The sequence below is a fragment of the Lampris incognitus genome, chromosome 1 (assembly GCF_029633865.1).
Source record: "Lampris incognitus isolate fLamInc1 chromosome 1, fLamInc1.hap2, whole genome shotgun sequence".
NCBI lineage: Eukaryota > Metazoa > Chordata > Actinopteri > Lampriformes > Lampridae > Lampris > Lampris incognitus.
Window position 1 is genome coordinate 117410898 of NC_079211.1, and position 21674 is coordinate 117432571.

The 21674-nt window shown below is 46.1% G+C and overlaps 1 protein-coding gene across 1 annotated transcript in view; it reads left to right on the plus strand.

Annotated features, from left to right (window-relative positions):
* pdzd2 (PDZ domain containing 2) overlaps nucleotides 1–21674 on the plus strand; it is a 114151-nt gene that overhangs the window by 31028 nt on the left and 61449 nt on the right. Inside the window, 4 exon segments of the mRNA XM_056279160.1 lie at nucleotides 4423–4587; nucleotides 9190–9289; nucleotides 9555–9703; nucleotides 17441–17560. Of these exon segments, the coding sequence (XP_056135135.1) occupies nucleotides 4423–4587; nucleotides 9190–9289; nucleotides 9555–9703; nucleotides 17441–17560 (534 nt within the window).

Here is a 21674-nt window from a genome sequence, read left to right on the forward strand (position 1 = left end):
GGAGACAGGGGGCTGGTGGCTACCGGTTTGAGGCGCGAGACATGGAAGACGGGATGGATCTTGAGTGAGGTAGGGAGATGGAGACGCACCGCCGAAGGGTTGACGATGCGGTCGATGGTGTAGGGACCGACGTAGCGGGGAGCCAGCTTCCGGTTGAGGGTAGGGAAGGGCAGGTCCCGGGCCAGGAGCCATACCTTCTGGCCAGGTCGATAAGCTGGAGCCGGCACTCTCCGCCGGTTGGCGCTGCGCCGGGCCCGCTCTGTAGCTCGCAACATAGCGGCCCGGGCGGTCTTCCAAACGCACCGACATCGGCGGAGATGGGCCCTCGTGGATGGGACCGCCACCTCCAACTCCTGACGGGGGAACAGAGGGGGTTGATAGCCAAGAGAACACTCGAAGGGGGACAAACCGGTAGCCGAACTCTCCATGGAGTTGAGCGAGTACTCCACCCAGGGCAGGTACTTGCTCCAGGAGGCGGGGTTGCTGGTGGTAACGCAATGCAAAGCCGCCTCCAGGGCTTGATTGGCCCGCTCTGCCTGCCCATTGGTCTGGGGGTGATACCCGGAGGAGAGGCTGACCGTGGCCCCAATCCCCTTACAGAAGGCCTGCCATACCTTAGAAGTAAACTGGGGACCACGGTCAGAGACAATGTCCAGGGGAATCCCATGGGGTCGGACGACGTGGGAGACGAGAAGGTCCGCCGTCTCGGCTGCTGAGGCGAGTTTGGTGAGGGCAACAAAGTGGACGGCCTTGGAAAACCGGTCAACAATGGTCAGAATGGTGTCATTGCCTTGGGACACGGGAAGGCCAGTTACAAAGTCCAAGGCAATGTGGGACCAAGGTCGGCCGGGGACAGGAAGGGGGCGCAGGAGACCTGCTGGAGGGCGATGGAGAGCCTTGCTGCGGGCGCAGGTGGTGCAGGCTGCCACGAACTCTCTGGTGTCTGCCTCCATGGTGGGCCACCAGAAACCCCTGCGGATGAAGGCCGCCGTTCGGTAGACACCGGGGTGGCAGGCAAGATGGCTGGAGTGGCCCCACTCCAGCACCTGGGGCCGGACAGAGGGAGGCACAAATAGCCGGTTCCGGGGTCCATTGCCTGGGTCGGGATGGGCGCGCTGGGCCCTTCTCACCACCGATTCAATGGCCCAGGTGACGACACCCACCACCCGGGCCGGGGGAAGGATGGTGTCTGGGGCGTCAGGGGACCCCTCGGGAAACAGACGGGAGAGGGCGTCTGCCCTGACGTTCTTGGTGCCCGGGCGGTAGGTGAGGGTGAAGTCGAACCGGGTACCCCATACTCCCACAGTACCCCCCACAGAGTGCCCCATGGTACACGGTCATAAGCCTTCTCCAAGTCCACAAAACACATATAGACTGGCTGGTCAAACTCCCTCAGCACTTCCACAAGCGTAAAGAGTTGTTATGTTGTTCCACGGCCAGGACGGAATCCGCATTGTTCCTCCTGGAGCCGAGGTTTGACAGTCGGTCAGAGACTTCCAGCACCCTAGAATAGACTTTCCCAGGGAGGCTGAGCAGTGTGATGCCCAGATAATTGTAGCACACCCTCCGGTCAATAATTAGTCAATAATCTATACTCTATACTCTTGTCAGCGGAACCAACCCACCATGCAGTACAGGTTGTAAAGTATTCAATTTAAAGGCAACTAATTGTAGGATAAGGCAAAAAAGATTAGTTTTAAGTTTGGATTTAAAGAACTCAACAGATTTTTATCATTTGACGGAAGTAGGCAGGTCATTCCACAAGAAAGGGGCCCATTAGGGAAAGGCTCTGCCACCAGCTGACTTCTTTTTATCTTTGGGTACACACAGGAGCCCTGTAATTTTGGAGCGGAGCACTCAAGTTGGTATGTACGGTTTAAGGAGATCAGACAAGTATGATGGAACAAGCCCATTTAGGATTTTATAAGTCAGGAGAAGTACCTTGAAATCTGATCTTACATGGATAGGAAGCCAGAGAAGGGAGGAAAGAATTTGTGTAATATTCAATTTTCTAGTTTTTCAAAAATTCAAATTTTCTAGTTTAAGTTAGGATTCTAGCTGCAGCAGTTTTAAGCATCTGAAGACTTTTAGAACTAGCCTGTGGCAGACTTGAAAACATAGCATTACAGTAATCAAGTCTGGATGAAATAGATGCATGTATTAGAGTCTCTGCATCAGCCATGGACAGGAAAGACTGAATTTTAGCTATATGTTACATAAGTGAAAAAAGGCAGTCTTGCTGATTTCTTTAATGTGCTTATCAAAGGAAAGGCTGGGATCAAATGTAACACAAATATTTTTGGCTGCCACACTTTGAAATCACAGAGTTGTTGATTGTTATTGTGTTTCTTGATCAAATTGGTGTCTGTGTCTAACAGGGCCAATGACCAGCATCTCAGTTTTATCCAAATTTAAAAATAGGGAATTTAGTGACATCCAATTTTTCACAGCAGCCAAGCGGGCCTCCAAAGTACTCATTTGAGTATGATCATCAGCCCTTATAGGTACATACAGCTGAAAAGCATCTACATAGCAGTGGAAATTTATTCCATGACTGCATATAATTTGGCCAAGAGGTGAAATAAAAAGAGAGGAAAGTAGAGGGCCAACAACTGAGCCCTGAGGTACACCATATTTAGTGTCAGAGAATTTCAATGTGATATTATTATAGCAGACACAATGCGTTCTTCCATCCATCCATTCATTATCCAAACCGCTTATCCTGCTCAAGAGTTGCTGAGATGCTTTAGCGTATCCCAGCAGTCATTGGGCGGCAGGCGGGGAGACACCCTGGACAGGCCGCCAGTCCATCACTAAGCTAAGGAAAAGCCAGAGACACCAAAATTACACTTTATTCTTTCTAATAGTTATTATTTGTATTATTGTTTTTGTTGTTGTTGTTAACTGTGGCATGACAGTAAGGACACTAAATGAAAGAAAAATTAAAATTATTCCAAGTAGTATTTTATCATATTTTGAAGGGCCTTGCCCCTGACAGAAAAAGCTCGGGTATATCACAAGTTATTCACAAGTTGACTCAAACAAACTGGTGAACAACAAAGCCACACAAGCTAAAGCCTTACAGTATTTTCTTATTAGACTAACTTGGTTGGGGACTGCATAGAGCCTGAGTGCTCTGCTAAATCGAGAGAGGATCGAGAGTGGCTGTTTTTCACCAGAGAGGGCAAATGAGAGCAGTTCATATTTCTTTTTGATGCATTATATTGGTATTAAAGATAGCAAAAATTGCCCCATAGCCTATATGCCAACTCTGCTATGTGAATACATACAATTTTTGCTTTAAGTTTGCTGTAATATTTCCATATTTTCATTTCCCTGATGTCTGTATTTTGGAAACTGGAAGGAATGATGCACTCCATTTTTCCATTCAGTTATGTATCCCAGCCATCTAATTAGGGATTTCAAGACCTGTCACAACAGGTTAACCTAAATAACCACCTGGTACCTAACAGAATAGAAAACTACAAGCAACAGGGATCCCTAAGAACAGATTAAGAACCACCATTCTAAGTAAACTAACACAGTGCATCTTGTGTTGCGTTGCTTTTTGAAGCCTGATCGGAAAAATTGAAGAGGACAATTCTTTTTTTCTTTTGCTTATCCCCTCTTTTTTCCCCCAATTGTACTAGGCCAATTCTCCACTCTTCCGAGCCATCCCAGTTGTTGCTCCACCCCCTCTACCAATCCGAGGAGGGCTGCAGACTACCACATGCCTCCTCCAATACATGTGGAGTCGCTAGCTGCTTCTTTTCAACTGACAGTTAGTAAGGAGTTTCACCAGGGGGACGTAGCACGTGGGAGGATCACGCTATTCCCCCCCAGTTCCCCCTCCCCCCTGAACAGCCGCCCCGACCAACCAGAGGACGTGCTAGTGCAGTGACCACGACACATACCCACATCTGGCTTCCCACCCGCAGACACGGCCAATTGTGTCTGTAGGGATGCCCGACCAAGCCGGAAGTAACACAGGGATTCGAACCGGCAATCCCTGTGTTGGTAGGCAACAGAATAGACCGCCATATCACCCGGATAGGGTAGCGTAGCGGTCAGAGGACAAATCATAATGGGCTTGTGAGGACATGTGATTTCCTTCAGACACAAGTCAAATAACATGCTCACAATCCATCTCTGGATTTCCTTTTTCTTGCCCCTTCAGACACATACAGGCATACAGCTTGTTGACTGCATATGGCACCTCTTTGGTGTTGAAAATTTAGATATATTTACAGAAGGAAGATATGTGTCTTTCACATGCAGCTGCAGCCACATCCACGTGTATAATGCGCCTTCTTTTCTTTCTCAAGCAAATCCATATACACATCATGTTTATCTTTTGCATCTTTTCTACAAAAACAGTTCTTTCCACTACAAACATGTTCTCATGTCCCTTTTTTTCACTAGGATGAGTTGGAGGTGGACTTCCAATGCTACCCATCCACCAGCCTGCCTGATCTGGTGAGTACGTGTAGTTCCTCATCAGCTCTCTCTCAGAGCAATACTACTGATGCCGCAACTTTCCTTGGAGATGAGGAGACCACAGAGATATCCAAACCAACCAACGATGTGGTAAGGACAGCAGTTGTTAAAGCTTTTTGATTTTGGGGTGGGATATGAGGCTGTCGGTGTTTGCTCTTTGGGGAGGAGGTGTTACCCTCTACCCCTAACTTGCAGAGACAGTTAATCAGTGAGACTCTGATATTAGAGGTAAAAGTTATCCTCATAACAGATAATGGATACGTTCCATCCTCAATATGCCTCTGTGTCTTTGATTTAAGTAGAAGAAAAATCTCTTTATTTACCAAGCACATTTTAAACATATCTGGAATTTGTTCTCTCCTTTCTTCATCTGTTTTCATCTTTTTGGTCAAACGAAGCCTTGGAAGTCTGTTGATGAGGTTACATGTTGACTGCTCACATTACATGCATGTTACATTGTAACATGCATGTAATGTGAGCAGTCATGTCCTAGGTTTCTTCCATAGGATGCCATAGTTGGGCTGCCAACATGTGAACTGTTAAACCTAGTGACTGTCAATGTAGATGCAGTGACCGAGAAAGGAAATGCAAACCAGGAAAAAGTCAACACAAGACAGACAAAACCCAAAATGACCATATCTAACAGTGCAGACCTAAAGAGAACATACCCAGACCAGTTTGACAAAATTGGCAACTTCAGTGGAAAGGCCAAGCTTGTCACGTATCTGGAAAGACCCAAAAGCAGACAGGACAACCAAGTAAGGAAGAAATCAAGTCTTTATAGAAGTGGCAGATCCCAGGAGTAGAGCAGGAGTTGGCTCAGTGGCAGGGAGACTGGCAGGCTGAAGTCCCGGAGAGCAGAGAGCAAAAAATCAGACAGGCAGGCAAAAATGCAAAAACTATGAACATCAGAGAATGCAGGCTAGGACTGGACGTGCAATAACCTTTAGGCAACAACCTATGAATGGCTACGTTTCAGCAAAGACTGGTCCACAGTGGAGGCTTCTTAAAGGTGAGGGTGATTGCTTGATGGCCAGCAGGTGTGTTGATTGAAACCATGGACAGGTGTGCCAGAGTGAAGGAGGAGGAGGAGTGAGCAGGCGTCAAGGGAGAGGGGTTGTGACAAAGCTCTTCCTGAAAAAGGATGCTGAACCATTCATAGACCCACCACGTAAGTGCAGCATTCACATCAAAGACAAACTGAAAGATGAACTGAATAACGTAGTCGAACAAGATGTGTTAAGAAAAGTAGAACAGCACACAGACTGGTGCTCGAGTCTGGCATACAGCACAAAGAAAGACGGTTCCCTTCGTATATGCTTAGACCCCCAAAAGCTTAATGCCAGCCTTAGGAGATGCCCACACAAGATTCCTACAGTGGAGGAACTGAACCCGAAGTTTGCAAATGCAAAAATATTTAGCAAACTTGACGCAAAAGCTGGATATTGGTCAATACACCTTGAGGAAGAGTCACAACTGCTAACCACATTCCGAACTCCATTTAGTAGATACTGCTGGAAACGTTTGCCATTTGGTCTCAGTGTCTCTCAAGATCTCTTCCAGGCAAAGATGGACCAAATCTGGGAGGGGCTCAACGGTGTTGTCAGCATAGCCGATGATATCGCAGTCTACGGAGCGAGCGAAGAGGAGCATGACAGGAACCTGACCAACCTGATAGAGAGAGCAGCCAAGACAGGTATTGTGTTCAACAGTGACAAGTGCACAATCAAACAGACAAGCATCTCATTCTTTGGCAACCTATACACAGACAAAGGTATCAAACCTGACCCAGCCAAAATCAGGGACATCCAGAAAATGCCGACACCCCAGAACAAAGATGAACTGAGCAGATTCTTGGAGATGCTGACCTACCTGTCGCCCTACATCCCAAAGTTCGCAGACAAAGCACACACACTGAGGGCGCTGCTGAAAAGTGATGTGCGTTGGACATGGGACACTGACCACCAAAAGAGCTTTGAGGACCTGAAATCAGTTATCACCGAACATGACTGCCTGAAGTACTATGATCCATAGTACTGGCCATAGTCTATAATGCAGCGATACCATACCTACCTGTATGGGAAGTCATTCATTGTAGTTACAGACCACAAACCCCTCGTTACCATATGCACAAAGCCACTGCATGCCGCCCTGCCACGGCTTCAGCGAATGCTAATAAAAACACAAGGATACAACTACGAGGTCACGTATCGACCAGGAAACCAGATGGTCCTGGCAGACACTCTCAGCCGACTACCCAACCCTGAGAACAACAGCAACATCGAGCTGGACGAGCGCATTGATGGAATAGAGGCAGAAGTCGAGGATCCAGAGATGGTCGCTGTTGCAGTGATAAACTTCTCTCCCCAGAAACAGCACACACTCCGCACGGAAACCACCAACGACCCCAGACTCAATGCACTGAAAGAGCTGATCCACCAGGGATAGCCAGACAACATCAAAGATCTACCAAGACAACTACGTGAGTACTGGTCATTCAGAGATGAGCTTGCAGTTGAAGCAGGAGTCATATTCAAAGGCAGACAGGTGCTCATCCCAGACTCCATGACTGATTCTATACTTGGGAACAGCTGCATGTAGGACACCAGGGCATCGAAAAGACATGGCGACTGGCGAGAGAAAGTGTCTACTGGATCAGAATGAACGATGACATCGAAAGAGTCTGCAGGTCATGTAGCGTATGTGTGGAACATCAGGATGCAAATCCAAAGCAACCTGTCAACCCACACAACACACCATCAAAACCATGGCAATCCCTAGCTTCTGATCTATTCGAGATCGATGGACATCAGTATTTACTGATTGTGGACAGATATTCTAAGTTCCCTCTAGTGGATGAAATGCCCATGCCTGTGTCCAGCCGGGCAGTTGCACAAAAAATGGAAATGTACATGTCTCTTTTTGGAAGGCCAGACGAGATACTTACAGATAATGGACCCCAGTACACAGGGCACGCATTCCAGAAATTCATGGCTGACTGGGGAATCAGGCACGTGACAAGCTCACCCCACTATCCAAAAAGCAATGGATTCATTGAGAGGCATGTGCGACACATCAAATCCATTGTGAAGAAAACCATGAGACAAGGAGGTAACATACAAGTGGCCTTACAACAGGTCAGAGCAACACCCATCGACAGTAAACTACCATCACCAGCAGAACTGATCTTTGGAAGGCCAGTCACCACCCTGCTGCCGAGTTGAGGCGACCCAGGCAAGGAGGAAAACCGACTCCACCTGAAGCAGAGAACAGCAGACATGAAGGAACAACATGACCGCAGCAGCGGCAGAGAACTACCTCCACTCGTGCCCGGACAGCACGTATCTGTCTTAAACAAGGAAAAAGGGACTTGGTATCCAGCCACCATCGTACAAAAGTGCGATGAGCCAAGGAGCTACATTGTGCAAACATCAAATGGGAACAAACTCAGACGTGTTAGGAGCCACCTGCGGGAAATTCACCTCCCCATGCACTGAGGAGCGCAAGAACCCGCTTCACAGAACCTCAACAGGATACTCATGCAGCTGGAACTTCTTCCAGCTAAACCTGTGAAACACACAAGACAGTACGCACAAGATATGGAAGAGCTGTTTCCAAACCAGCTCACTACAAGGACTATGAGTAGAGACAATCACACACAAAAGGAGGACTCTGAATATGTTTATTGTTTTGTGAGATGGACAATTCTGAGTTGTGTTGTCTTAAAAAAAAGAAAAAAAAGAGAAGGCAACCTCTGTAATGACTGTACAATGTTGATCAATGATTGTACCACATTGGAATTGTGTGATATGTTGGTTTATATAACCGAATGTTCTTGAGTATTTTGATACTGAAAAGATTGAGAAGTGTTGTTAAATGCACTAGTTGACTGCTACATAGTGATGTTTACACTAATTGATCAGACGTTACATTCTGCACAATTCTGACAAGTGTTATTCGAATGTATGTTATTGCATGCAGTTCTGTCAAGGATGCTTTATTTACATTGTTTGAAGCCAGCAGGACATTCCAGCTAAACAGGGGGGATGTAGTGATATAATGTTGTGTATATCCACTGGAGCTACACTAGGTGTTATGTACTACCCGGGCTGTTATTATGGTTACGCCACTACCATGTATTGTTATTACGTCTGCCTACTGAGCCACTATTAAACCTGAGTTCTATAACCCGGTGTGGTCATTGATCCTTTACCAATACTACCCCAAGTATTACTTCACACGGGTCTGGTTCTGGTGCGCGAGCATAACAGCATGTATGCTTTGTGAGAAAATTTGAATAAAATAAACATGTAAATAGCTGATGTTAGCTTGGTTCCCAAATTTTCTGCCTTGTAACTCCCCCACCCTTCCGGTGGGGGAAGAGGTCGCTTAGATGAGTGATGAAAGGTTTCTCTCAATAGACGTTGTGTCCAGATGAACTGATACAATGTTCTGTGATTTCCTTACCTGGATTATTGAGCATGCATAAAGACATTTTTAATGTGTAATGCCAACTTTGAACTCATCCTTTACCTTTTTTGTCATGATCTAGATGTTATTATTCATGAAAGGAGGTTATAAACACTTTTACATGGTGTGTTTCTTCCAAGAAATGTCAAGATTTGATCCCAAGAGTTACCAAAAATACTTTCAAAGTGATGACCGCTTCAGTGTCTCTCTTTCACTGTGCAGCTCACTGACCAGGAGAAGGTGGAAGACCAAGGGTTGATAGAGGGTTCTAAAGGAAATTGCCACAGCCCCTCATCTGTGAAATTGCACAGTCGGTCTCAAGGTTAGTGGAGGGCACAAAAAGATGTTACATACACGTGTGAAAGAGGATTATTTTTGCTGGTGTTACTGACATTGATTGTTAAGGTTGGTCTACTCTAAATTAATTGAATTGATCATTTTAAAAAAAGATGTTTTTAGTTTAAACTAAGGGTAGTTTCTCAGCTTGCTTCTTTATCACAGGAGATAGATCAAGTGCTGTTTGCATTTTTATTCTGAGATTCAAAATGAATTGTCTTATTGCAAAGTAATTATGTGTTCTGGATTAGGGGGGGGCAGTCGACTAGAGTCGGTGGGTGAGGATGATGAGCTGATTGTTGAGAACGGTATGACAGGCTGTGACATGGCAGAGAAGCTGGTACATGGTCGACGGAAGCACTCTTTGCCACAACAATTGGACCCTGCTGGTGTACGACAGGTCAGTGAACAACTGCCTGTGTTTAACTTAATTCTCTAGTCAGAAATTGACAGTTGTGTCTGCTGCCTCTTGAGCTAAATTTGCATTAGGCTAGATTCTTTCAGGATAATTCATCTCTGTGCCTCTTCTGCTTTGTTTCTCTCTAAACTTTGTCTATATAAACAGAAATGTGGTCAGCCTACTCTCATTTTTATATAAAAAAAATCTTTTTTGCAAATTATTTCTTTTTCTATATACAGTGATATTATATGGAATGATGATTCAAAGACATGCCGCTCAGTGGTGCACGTTTGGCTGCTAAACCAGCTACTACTACTACTTTTGGCTGCTTCCATTGATTCTTGGTTCTGCCTTCACTCTCTTCCTCTTCTTGATCTCCAAAGTCATCCTACAGACCACCATCCGATGCTTTCTAGTTATGTGCTCCCCTGTCACCACCTTGCAGTCTCCAATCTCTTTCAGATTGCGCCTCCTGATTGTCGACCTGTTTCCTCCACTCTTACACGTCACCATGTGTTCTGCCCTCTTCTTACAGCGTTACAATTTCATTTATCAGATGCTTTTATCCAAAGCGACGTACATCTGAGAGTTGATACAATATAAGCAAGGATCTAGTCAGGAATCGACAATGCAAGTAAGTGCCAAAAACTATGTTCATGTCCGACAGGAGATAGGTGTCAACAGCAGTGAACAAACGCAATGCATATGGGGTGCAGAGAAGTGATTTTTATTTATTTTTATTAATACCATCGGGTGTGGAGGTGTTCGTGAAAGAGTTGGGTCTTTAGCTTCTTCTTAAAGATGGAGAGGGACTCAACGGTGGAGTTTGAATGGAGTTTGGTAACTCGTTCCACTACCAGAGTACTACAGAAGAGAAGAGTCTGGCTAGTGACTTAGGGCCCCTTTGTGGCAGAAGTGCCAGGCACCTTTCATTGGCAGAGCGTAGCAAACAGGACTGAGTGTAGACCTGAATGAGGGAGTTCAGGTAGGAGGGAGCTGTTTTAGTTGCTGTTTTGTAAGCGAGTATTAACATTTTGAATTTGATGCGGGCAGCAACTGGGAGCCAGTGTAGGGATATGAACAGCGGAGTGACGTGCTGATTTGAATGGTTGAAGACCAGACGTGCTGCCGCATTCTGGATCATTTTCAGAGGTTTTAAAGTGCATGCAGGGAGACCTGCCAGTAAGGAGTTGCAGTAGTCAATGCGCAATATAACAAGAGCCTGTACCAGTAGTTGTGCTGCACACTTAGGCAGGTAGGGTCTAATTTTCCTGATGTTGTACAGGGTCAATCGACACGACCAAGCAATCGAGGCCATGTGAACCTTAAAGGTTAGCTGGTCATCAATCATGACACCCAGGTTTCGGGGCAGAATGTGTGGGCATTAGTTGGGTTGATCTGAGCAGGATATTAATCTGTTGTTGTAAAGATGGACTGGCTGGGATGATAAGGAGCTCAGTCTTAGATAGTTCACGCTGAAGGTGGTGTTCTTTCATCAATGCAGAGATATCAGCAAGGCATGACAAAAGACGTATTCACCACAGCAATTTCCATCCTTTTTGCAAAGTCTGCCATCTGTCCTTCCACCTTCCTCTCCTTGACACCATACCTACCTATCACCCCCTTATCACCTCCAGTGCCTTCACCAACATGCCCATTGAAGTCTGCCCCAATCACCACTGTTCTCCTTGGGTACACTCGCCACCATTTATCCAACTCACTCCAGAATACTTCTTTCACTTCCATCTCACACCCAACTTGCGGGGAATATGCGCTGACAACATTCATCATCACATCTTCGATCTACAGCTTCATACTCTTCACTCTGTCTCTTCACCTTCACACTCTTGACATACTCTTCCTTCAGGATTATCCCTACCCCATTTCTCCTCCCATTCACAACACGGTAGAAGAGTTTGAACCCACCTCCGATGCTCCTGGCCTTACTCCCCTTCTACCTGGTCTCTTGCACACACAGTACATCTACCTTTCTTCTCTCCATCATACCAGCCAGCTCTCTCCCTTTACCAGTCATAGTGCCAACATTCAAAGTTCTGACTGTCACCTCCACACTCCTACCCTTCCTCCTCTCACACTGCCTCTTAACATGCCTTCTCCCTCTCCTTCACTCAACAGTAGCATAGTTTCCACCAGCACCCTACTGGCCAACAGTACTGGTGGTGGTTGTTGGTAACCCGGGCGGGCCTCGACCGATCTGGTATGTATATGTGACATGTGAACGGCATATTTGATTTGGTAAAGATTTTATGCCAGATTCTCTTCCTGACAGAGAAGTCTTGGATGTGCAGGACAGGGTAGTGGTCTGGCATCGTGATGTTGTTGAGGCGGCAGTTATCACCACATGGGTGCCAGCCACCGTTAGCCTTCATAACCATATGCAGGGTGGAGGCCCATGGGCTGTAGGGATGGCGCATGATGCCGAGGTGCTCCATGTTGGCAAACTCCTCCCTGGGAGGCACTGTGCGCAGGCGTATACTGGGGGGCCAGTGGTGGTGATGTAGTGTTCCACTCCATGCTTAGTGACTGTTGATGAGAAGATGGGCATTGTGAGGTCTGGAAACTCAGTGAGCAGACGCTGAAACTCATCCCAGCTAGCGAGCATTTTGGACAGGCTGATGGGACCCGCTTCCCCCAGCATATATGGGTAGGAGCAGAAGGAGACAGCGTCAATCAAGCGGCGGTTTTTAACATCCACCAACAGTCAAAAAACATGCAGTAAAGCCACGCTTAGGAGGGGAATAGGCACCTTCACCATCACAAAGTCCCAGCTGAACCGCTGACTGCCAAAACCCACCTTCACATACCTCGTGCCATAGATGCAGATGGAGGTGCCATTGGCAGCATCCATGGGGGGGGGGGGGGCGAATCCGCCGGCCATTGCGTCCACTGTTGTCGCAGGCAGGAAGATCCACTGCACACCCAAATCAACTAACAACCGCCGCCCGGAGATGGTGTCCTGAATAAACAGCAGCCTGCCTTCCTGGCCAACGCTCAGGGCTACTACTGAGCGCTGGCTTTTCCCGCTCCTCTGAAGCAGCGTGGTGCACGGCATTGATTGGCTTTGACTCCAAACTTAGCATGGTAGAAACACAGTCCCCCTGAGTCCTACTGCCAACAACAAACTGCTGCCGCGGCAATGCCCGCAGCCTCAACCGGTGGTTGTAGAAGAGCGTGGGCAGGCAGCAGAGTGGCTGGACACTGCTGTCAGCTGGCCAGAAGAATCCTGTCAGCCTCTGCGGCCAACTCCCGAAAGTTGCTGGTGGTGGACAACTCGGAGCTAGCCAAAGCAGCACGGACGTGTGAGGGGAGCTAACGGAGGAACAGCTCGCCGAATAGGGAGGCGGGGGTCGCACGAACCCAGCATAGTCAGCATCTTGTCCATTATTTACGATGGCTTGCTGTTTCCCAAGCCTTGCAGTGAAAACTCCTAGTCCGCCCGCCCCACCTCTGATAGCTCAAAAGCCTGCAGCAAGTGTCTCTTAATCATGCCGTACTTGTGCCGTGCTGGTGGAACTTGCAGCAGGCCCAATATCCATGATGCCATAGATGTTCCGAGTGCCGCCACAATGTAGTAGTACCTGGTGTCTTCCAAGGTGATGTTTCTAATAGCAAACTGGGCCTCTGTGAGTGAACCATGCTGCTGCAGCCGTCTCCCAAAAGTTGGGCAGTTTGAGCGAGAGCGTTAGCCACTTCGTTTTCCACGGCTCCTGTCAGGGTCACCAATGTGGAGGATGACAGAAAGGAGATGAGACCACTTCTCATTTTGACCACACAGCCATGGGGTCGTTTATTTCCTCCACCAAACTTCAAGTATACAGTTCACAATCATAAATTTGGGCTGCTCGACATGTTAGCTCACAACCACAAACACCTCAACCCCACGTCTACCCACAATCCCCTGAACCCACCGTCTTAAAGGGACAGTCTCTGGTCAACATGGAATTTTTTAGCCCTCAAGTTGTCTAACAGTCAGTAGCAAAGCATGATGGTTATTTGTAATTCCTTCCTCCTAACATACACTTTCCGGCCACTTTATTAGGCACACCTGTCCAACTGCTCGTTAACACAAATTTCTAATCAGCCAATCGCATGGCAGCAACTCAATGCATTTAGGCATGTAGACATGGTCAAGACGATCTGCTGCAGTTCAAACCGAGCATCAGAATGGGGAAGAAAGGTGATTTAAGTGACTTTGAACGTGGCATGGTTAGTGCCAGACGGGCTGGTCTGAGTATTTCAGAAACTGCTGATCTACTGGGATTTTCATGCACAACCATCTCTAGGGTTTACAGAGAATGGTCCGAAAAAGAGAAAATATCCAGTGAGCGGCAGTTCTGTGGGCGAAAATGCCTTGTTGATGCCAGAGGTCAGAGGAGAATGGTCAGACTGGTTCGAGCTGACAGAAAGGCAACAGTAACTCAAATAACCACTCATTACAACCGAGGTATGCAGAAGAGCATCTCTGAACGCACAACACGTCGAACCTTGAGGCAGATGGGCTACAGCAGCAGAAGACCACACCGGATGCCACTCCTGTCAGCTAAGAACAGTAAACGAAGGCTACAATTCGCACAGGCTCACCAAAATTGGACAATAGAAGATTGGAAAAACGTTGCCTGGTCTGATCAGTCTCGATTTCTGCTGCGACATTCGGATGGTAGGGTCAGAATTTGGCGTCAACAACATGAAAGCATGGATCCATCCTGCCTTGTATCAACGGTTCAGGCTGCTGGTGGTGGTGTAATGGTGTGGGGGATATTTTCTTGGCACACTTTGGGCCCCTTTGTACCAATTGAGCATCGTGTCAACGCCACAGCCTACCTGAGTATTGTTGCTGACCATGTCCATCCCTTTATGACCACAGTGTTCCCATCTTCTGATGGCTACTTCCAGCAGGATAACGCGCCATGTCATAAAGCTCGAATCATCTCAGACTGGTTTCTTGAACATGACAATGAGTTCACTGTACTCAAATGGCCTCCACAGTCACCAGATCTCAATCCAATAGAGCACCTTTGGGATGTGGTGGACCGGGAGATTCGCATCATGGATGTGCAGCTGACAAATCTGCAGCAACTGCGTGATGCTATCATGTCAATATGGACCAAACTCTCGAGGAATGTTTCCAGTACCTTGTTGAATCTATGCCACGAAGGATTAAGGCAGTTCTGAAGGCAAAAGGGGGTCCAACCCGGTACTAGCAAGGTGTACCTAATAAAGTGGCCAGTGAGTGTATATTGTCTACCTCTTGCAACGAGCAATCACCCAGGCCTGCAACAATATCAGTGTTAGCCAATAGGTGTCTAAATTCAGGGGTTAACAAGGTTCTACATTGGTTTCTGAGACAAACTTAAAAAAAAATCCCATGGGTGTGTAAGAATAAATTTGCCCATAGTAACGACTGATACATGAGGCCCCAGCTCCAGTTTGTTTTTCCTATTGCCTTGCTCAGGGGCACAGGCAGGAGTATTAACCCTAAAATGCATGTCTTTTTGATGGTTGGAGGAAACAGGAGCATCCGCAGGAAACCCACACAGACATGGGGAGACCATGCAAACTCCACATAGAAAGGACCTGGGATCATCTGGGGTTTGAACCCAGGACCTTCTTGCTGTGAGGCAACAGTGCTAACCACTGGCCCAAAAGCTTCAATTTTGTTTTGGTTTTGATTTGATACTTTAATTACTGCCTGCAAGAGTTGACAGTTTTACTTTTGTTTGTGTTTTGTGAAAGTGTTGTTAATGGAGCAAACCATGTTAATTGGATATCTGAAAGACTAATGGTAGTCACATAATGTTTGATGCTGCATTATTTTCTGTATTTGTGCTTGCAGTACAAGGAATTTTTTAAGACGGTGGCAGAGACATTTATGCCCTAATTGTGTATTGACATTAAACGTATATGTTGCCAGTAGTCTTTTGCCAGTGAGGTAAATATTGATAAGTGGTGTAGTTTGTAACTGTGGCAAATCCATGCAACAGCCTGGGCTCTGCAACATAGAGACACAGACAACAACAGCAGGTGAGAGCTCTTGAGAGAGACCTTATGAGAGAGAGAGAGCGATCTTGAGAGAGAGAGAGATCTTATGAAAGAGAGAGAGAGAGAGATCTTTTGAGAGAGAGATCTTGAGAGAGAGGGAGAGAGAGAGAGATCTTGAGAGAGAGGGCTCAACAGCTTGTTCATTAAAACAAAGTTAAACAATACCAGAGATAAAAAATAGAAGACTAAAACAAGACCTCAAAATAAGTGATTTCTATTGTAACAGGTGTCTGAAATTCAGATTTGACCAGAAATGTATAGCGCTTTGAGTGGCTGTTGCAGCTAGAAAAGCGCTATATAAAATGCAACTTGATTGAACTTGATTGATTGATTTGTTGGGGAGAGACTGGTTTAGGTCCGTGTCTCAATAGTTTCACCTCTCTGTTGATAAGTGTTTCACATCTTCCCACGATGGCTGCGCGAATTCGTGTTTGCAGCGGCCTCACCCAATGCCGTTGCCGGAAGATGGCGGCGCGAATTCACATTTGTGGAGGCCTCACCCAGTACTGTCCATGCAGTATCTTTGTCCACGTCTGCGTCTCAGTTTTGTCTTCGTTTGATGGCTGGGAGAGCTGGCACTGGATCGGCTGAGAGAGCGGGCAGGCTAAGCTAACTGCTGGCCCATTCAGACTGGCAGTTAGCCCAGTGGCGGTCTGGCGGCAGCCTCACCTAACGTTGACTGTGGTGTTTTTGATGTCATCGTGAGGAGTGCAGGGAGGTGTGTTGAGGGTGTCTGGCTGGGAGAGCTGGCGCTGGATTGGCTGGGAGAGCTTGGTCTGCTTCGTCCGGTGGGCCTGGGGACCATGGCCCCTGCCTGGAGCTGTGTCCGAGGAGGAAAGCTGAGGGCGGTCTGACAGGACGCGGAAGCGGGGCAGGCTAAACTAACTGCTAACCCATGCAGAACGGCAGTTGCGACAGTCATCAGTGAAAAAAAATGAATCGAAAATTCCCGAAAATATACCACATATAAGTGCACGATTAAAAAACATATCCGCCCCCCCCCAAAAAAAATTCAAATATTTTTATCCTAGTTTCTAAGGTATTTCTACCTTCTACCTTCTCTCTGTTTCTAAGGTGTTTCTACCTTCTACCTTCTCTCTGTTTCTAAGGTGTTTCTACCGTCTACCTTTTACCTGTTTCTAATGTGTTTCAACATTCTACCTTTTACGTGTTTCTAAGGTGTTTCTACCTTATACCTTCTACCTGTTTCTAAGGTGTTTCTACCTTCTACCATATACCTTCTACCCGTTTCTAAGGTGTGAATCCAGTCTGAGAAGGCTGATATTCTCTGCTTTTGTTAAGTCTTTAAATAGTCCCTACAAAGATAGTGAAGACTGACACATTAACCCACACAGAACATTACCACAGCTTTTTTCCTCGCTACCCTTGACTGCCAGGATGACGATGGCAAGGCTGCATTTGCAAATTGTGTTATTTAGAGGCTAATGCTTAGATCTTCTTGATAGGAACACAGTAGGATTAGCCCACTCGATCAGCTGCTGAGACAAGTTACACTGCCAAATCTACCAGAGTTTGGAATTGACATGAAAACACAATCTTCAATCTGAATTTATTGACAGGTGTATGTTAAAAACGTTCAAAAGTCACAGCCTTGAATTTATACTTGTTTTATGTATAAAGTTCTTCATTTTCCCTTATTTTTCCTTTCCTTTTTAGGAATACCAAATAGTGAAAAAATCAGCTCGTTCCCTAAGCACCGTTCAAGTGGAATCGCCATGGCGACTGGCCCAACCGTCTATTATCTCCAATATAGTGCTGATGAAAGGACAGGGCAAGGTGAGTGGAACACCACAGACATCACTTCTGACAAGCAGGGATTTACAAGGCTCCATTGTCCCTCAAAATTATGTATGCTATTTCTGTTTATCTTACATGAAACTACATATTTGACTATGTGGCTCATACACTTTCTCTGATAAAAATGAAAGTCCTTCCACTGGCACCATTTGGCATGCATTGTTTTTAAAAAATCAATATTACATTTTAACTTGATATTTTAATTATTACTATTGTCATTAATATCATTTCAGAATTATGAACCCCATTTTATGCAGACGGAGTTGCATAAATTGATTTTTTTTTTTTGAGCATGAGTGCCATTTGCAAAACTGACCAATGTTTCAGTTGGATCTGATTGATTTGATTAGCTGAGTGGTTATAATTGGTTACAAAACAGTCCGGACTCTCATGTATTGCCTCTCATATGCCTTTTTAGGCTCTCAATAGATTTTCTCTCGGCGTTTCCTTGGCTTGAATCAAAGCCTTGTTGGTTAGATCATTGGGATATCCCCTGTCGGAAAAGCATTCTTTTCATGACCACGTACAGTGATGAGATCCTCCAAAGTTGAGCAGTTATGTTTGATGTGTAGGAACTGTCCAGTTGGGATATTTTGTTTAAAATGATTGGGATAGTTGCTCTTGTAATGTGGGATAGTATTTTGTAACATCGGATTAGAGTAGATTGTAGTTTGAAATTTACTAGCTTGACTTTTGAGACTGTTAGGTCAAGGACGTTATGGATGTGAGGCTACTGTCAGCTATAAATTTAAGAAACAATGTAGTATATTTGTTTTTAGTTTTTTATTTTTCTCCCCAATTGCACCTGGCCAATTACCCCACTCTTCTGAGCCATCCCAGTCACTGCTCTACCCCCTCTGCTGATCCAGGGAGGGCTGCAGACTACTAAATACCTCCTCCGATACATGTGGAGTCACCAGCTGCTTCTGTCCCCCTGACAGTGAGGAGTTTCACCAGGGGGAAGTAGCACATGGGAGGATCACGCTATTCCCCCCGGTTCCCCCTCCCCCTTGAACAGGTGCCCCAACCGACCAGAGGCTAGTGGAGCGACCAGGACACATACCCACATCCGGCTTCCCACCCGCAGATACGGCCAGTTGTGTCTGTAGGGACGCCTGACCAAGCCGGAAGTAACACAGGGATCGAACCGGAGATCCCCATGTTGGTAGGCAACGGAATAGACCGCTACGCTACCCGGACACTCATTGTTGTATATTTGGTATGGGAAATTAAGTCCTGGATATTGCTGTGTTGATTTAGAAACATATGTCATCATATACCATAGCCAAATGATATAATTGGAAAGCAATCAATTATAATGGATTAAATATAATTGGAAAGTAATTGGAAGGAAATTGGAAGGCAAAGCTCTCAATTTACCAGTCAATCTTCATTCCAACCCTCACCTATGGTCATGAGCTTTGGGTAGTGACTGAAGGGGTGAGATCGTGGCTACAAGCGGCTGAAATGAGTTTCCTCCGTAGGGTGTCAGAGCTCAGCCTTAGAGATAGGGTGAGGAGCTCAGATATCCGGAGGGAGCTCGGAGTAGAGCCGCTGCTCCGCGTTGAAAGGAGCCAGTTGAGGTGATTCAGGCATCTGATTTGGATGCCTCCTGTGCGCCTACTTTTGGAGGTTTTCCAGGCACAGCCAACTGGGAGGAGACCCCGGGGTAGACCCAGAACTTGCTGGAAGGACTACATGTCCAATCTGGCCTGGGAACACCTTGGGATCCCCCAGGAGGAGTTGGAGGGCGTTGCTGGGGAGAGGGACATCTGGAGTGCCCTACTTAGCTTGCTGCTTCCACGACCCTACCCCGGAGAAGTGGCTGAAGATGAATTTATTTATTTATTCATTTATTAATGATAAAATTGACAAGGCATTCACTTGAGCCAAAGAAACTGAGAGAACAAAAAAGACAACGGATAGTCAAGACTATGCATTATAACTGAATATAACAACTTTGCTGATGAAACCAAGCAAATCTTACTGAAACATTGACCAATTTTGCAAATGGAATCTATGCTCAAGGAAAAAAATTGAATCTTCTCCTTTTTTATATTTTCGGAGCAACAGACCTTCGGCGCAATGGGCATTCATTTTTGGGATAACAGGTGGTTGGACAAATAGGCTTTTGTTCCAGTGGGACATTTTTCAGACTATCGGGTTTTCGGAATAATGGGGCATGGGAACAATGGCACGGCACTGTAAAGACCATACTGGCGGGAGTTTGCACCGTTGATTTTTGAAGATCCCAAAGAGAACTTGGTTGGAGATTGAAGACACTAAAGAAAATTGCACCCACTGTCCAGGGAGGTCGAAGACAAATTGATAGGAGAGATTGAAGAAACTGAAGAAATGCACCCACCGATTCAGACAATGATAAGCAGCATAATTTAACATTACCGTCATGATTACATTAATAATTATATTGATAATAATCTTCTTTCGGCTTGTTCCCTGTTTCTCAGGGGTCGATTTTTGCCCTCCATAACTTCCTGTCTGACGCATCCCTCTCCTGCAGTCCAACCCTCCTCATGTCCTCCTCCATCTGGTCTCTCCATCTTTTCCTTGGTCTTCCTCTTTTTCTTTTGCCAGGCATTTCCAGGTCCAATACCTTCTTTCCTATATAGTCTATGCCTCCTTGGTCAGACTGGAGTAAATTGTAGTGGTAATGAATTTAGTGCAAATGTAGAGCTGGACGTTATCGGCGTAACAGTGGAAGTGGAGACCATGATGAGGTATGAGGTTACAAGGGGGAGCATGTAAAGGATGAACAGGAGAGGACCAAGCGTCAAAGCCTGGGGGACACCTTAGGGGAGAGGAGCGGTGAAGGAGGTGCAGTTGTTAAAGCAGATGAACTGTTGGCTGTTTGTGAGATATGACTTAAGTCAGGAGGGGGCAGTACCGATGATATTGAGGGAGGATTTAAGGTGGGAAAGAAGAGCGGCGTGGTTGATGGTGTCAAAAGCTGCAGTGAGGTCAAGAAGGATGAGAATTCCGAGGTGGCCAGAGTCTGCGGAGAGGAGGAGGTTGTCTGTGACTTAAAGAAGGGCTTTTTCTGTGCTGTGGGTGGAAACCAGATTGCAATGGTTTGAACAGGTCGTTGGAGATGAGGTGAGCTTGGATTTGGGAGGCAACAGTAGGTTCCAGTATTTTTTGACAGAAAGGGGAGATAGGCTGGAAATTCCTCATGATATCAGGGTTGAATCCAGGTTTTTTGAGGGCGGGGGTGACAGCAGCCAGTTTAAGTGTATGGGGGACTGAACCAGAGCTGAAGGGGGAGTTAATAATGAGTGAGGAGCTAGCTGGGAGACAGTCCATAACAAGATTGGATGGGATGTGATCCAGAGCACAAGTGTAGCTGCTCATTCCTACCATAAAATTGGACAGCTCTATTGGAGACAACGGGGAGAACTTTTACAGGGACTGAGTGATAATGGGGGTGGAAATGGGTGGGGGAAGTGGTCAGGTTGCTATAGATATTGTCAATTTTAGATTGGAAAAACGAAAAGAAAGAGCTGCGCTTGTTAACTGTGAAGGAACTGGAGGTATTGTCACTGGGTTTGAGAAGTTTGTTTATTGTGGAAAAGAGACCATTGGGTTGGAGGAGCCAGATTGTATGAGTAGTAGGTGAACTGGGCTGTGATGAGAGCAGCTTTGTATTGTTTAAGGTAGTCTTTGTAGGCTTAGAGTTGCACTGTTAAACCAGTGTTCTTGAAAAGTCTTTTAAGATGACACTCACCGGTCAAACTTTGGTTCTCAAGAGTAAGAGTTTTCTCAGTATAAAATCCAAAAGATAGTATTTGTTCATGAACTTTAGAGAAAGTTATAAGCTTGATAAAGATTTAACCACGATGATACACTGTATGTACAAATGTATTGAGACACACCTCTTAATCATTGAATTCAGGCGTTTCATTCAGACCCATTGCCACAGGTTTATAAAATCAAGCAGCTAGCCATGCAGTCTGCATTTACAAACATTTGTGAAAGAATGGGTCATTCTGAAGAGCTCAGTAAATTCAAACATGGTACTGTCATAGGATGCCACCTTTGCAATAAGTCAGTTCGTGACATTTCTTCCCTGCTGGAT